Source organism: Corvus brachyrhynchos, unplaced genomic scaffold (genome assembly GCF_000691975.1).
Source record: "Corvus brachyrhynchos isolate BGI_N302 unplaced genomic scaffold, ASM69197v1 scaffold58, whole genome shotgun sequence".
NCBI lineage: Eukaryota > Metazoa > Chordata > Aves > Passeriformes > Corvidae > Corvus > Corvus brachyrhynchos.
Window position 1 is genome coordinate 1,780,984 of NW_008239539.1, and position 2,005 is coordinate 1,782,988.

The window sequence follows — 2,005 nt, forward strand, 5'->3', positions numbered from 1 at the left end:
GTATTCCCCTATTTGGGATTAGGGAAATCAGTCACCTTCATAACACTGAACGATGTCTGCCAGAAGAGGAGCCCTCACCTCCCCTTTCCAACAGTGGGTGGAAGAAAGGATGCAAAAAAAAAGGTTGGGAGAAGGTAGAAGGATGCATGGAAAGAAATCCAAGCAGAGTTTGTTCAGCAATATGGGAAGATAACCTAGATGACCTTGAGTCACCTGTTGGCCTCTCTCCCTTGCAGCTACTCCATGGACTCAGGAATCCAGAGCATTTCTATAGCAAACTCCTCTGGCTTGGGGCTGACAATCAGTGGTGGATCCAACAGGCCTGATGGGCCCATGATTTATGTCCAAGAGCTTTTGCCAGACGGGGACTGTTACAAGGTAAGTCAGTGCGGAGACCCTCGGGAGCTCTGCCAAGGGGACCTTTCCTAGAGGCTGTGGCTGTTCTGAAGCAGTTTTTCTAAGAGTAGATGAATAATTGCATGGACTAATGAGGATTTGTGTTGCAGGAGAAGGCTTTGGGCAGAGATATCCCTTCCCAATGCTGTGTTTGTCTCCCTGTTTGTTTAGGATGGTCGGCTCCGACCTGGAGACCAACTCATCGCTATCAACAGAGATTCTCTGGTGGGCAGCACGCATGAAGAGGCCAGAAAAATAATTGAAAAAGCCAAATTCAGGTAGACATAGAAAGCATTTCCTGTCATCATCATGTGCTGTTGAGGCTTAGGCAGAACACTTCAGGTCATACCAAGGTTTGGCTTCAAGGGCACTGTTAGTCTTAAATGATGCTTTAAGGTGGTCACATAAGGAAGTCTTGAAGGCATGGATCATCCTGAAGTGTGATCCAGACCATCCCGATGTTCTGGGTCTCATGACTATCTCCTATCACTACCCAGCAGAGCTTTGAAACAGAAGTGAAGTTTAAAAAAGGGAAAACAAGGAGACTCGGGAGAGACCTTATGGTTCTGTACAGAAGGGTGGAGCCAGGTGGGGGTAGGGCTTTTCTCCCAATTAACAAGGGGCGAGACAAGAGGAAACAGCCTCAAGTAGTGCTAGGGGATGTTTAGATTGGACGTTAGGAAAAACTTCTACATGGAAAGAGTTGTAAAGCCCTTGGCACAGGCTGCCCAGGACAGTGGTGGAATCACCATTCCTTGAAGTGTTCAAAAACCATGGAGATGTGGCACTGGGGGACATGGGTCAGTGGTGGCCTTGGCAGTACCAGAGGAATGGTTGGACTCAATCTTAGGGGTTTTTCCCAACCCTAATCATTCCATGATTCCATGGAACGCAGCTGGTGGAGACCCAGCTGCACTGGTGCAGGCTACTCAGGCTTAGGTGAGGTTATCCTGAAGGCAGAACCACAAGCATGGGAGCTCTGCAAATTTGTGCCTTTTGTTTTGTTAATAAGAGGTTCTGTGTTTGTTGTTTGTTGAAGACACGAGGGAAGCACAGAAGTGGCCTTTATTCCTGGGAGGGGACGGTTACATCCCGGACTGTCGGTTCACAACAACATCCCATCCCCGCCTCCGAAGGCTGTGGGAAATGGCCTGAGCTCCTGCAGGCTGAAAGTCCACGTGAGGTCCCCAGAGGTAGGTGGAAGTTCATCTCTAACAGACATCAATCCTGGGATCTTTTCTTGATCAGAGAACTCTTCTTTAGGGACTCCTTGGTAATATTTCTGGAAATCCAGTGGAAAGTCTGTACTGTTGATGTATTTACCTGCAGGCAGGTGTTTTAAATCTGAAATAATTTCTTCTCTCTTGGGTTTGAGACAGAGATGGATCTGTGGAGATAATGACAGCAGTTTCATCTCCAGGGCCTGCATTCAGACCAGTTTCAGGTGTCTCAGGTTTCAAAAAAAACAAAGCCCTTCTGTGGATAGCAACCTGCATCTGATTCAGCACCAGTCATAGGGCTGGAAGGGATCTCTGGAGTCAGTTTGATCTAGGCTCCTACCCAAAGGCAGGAGCAACTCTTTATTCTTCAAGCCCTCTGATGAGGATGA

General features: G+C 47.8%; 1 protein-coding gene across 6 annotated transcripts in view; it reads left to right on the forward strand.

Moving 5' to 3' along the window:
* The window catches only part of LOC103620516 (syntaxin-binding protein 4), a 56,457-nt gene that overhangs the window by 38,894 nt on the left and 15,558 nt on the right, over positions 1-2,005 (forward strand). For all 6 annotated transcript variants that reach the window (XM_017741307.1, XM_017741306.1, XM_017741308.1 and 3 more), the window contains 3 exons: positions 237-378; positions 568-674; positions 1,436-1,589. In XM_017741307.1, the coding sequence (XP_017596796.1) occupies positions 237-378; positions 568-674; positions 1,436-1,589 (403 nt within the window). The remainder of the gene's footprint in view (positions 1-236; positions 379-567; positions 675-1,435; positions 1,590-2,005) is intronic.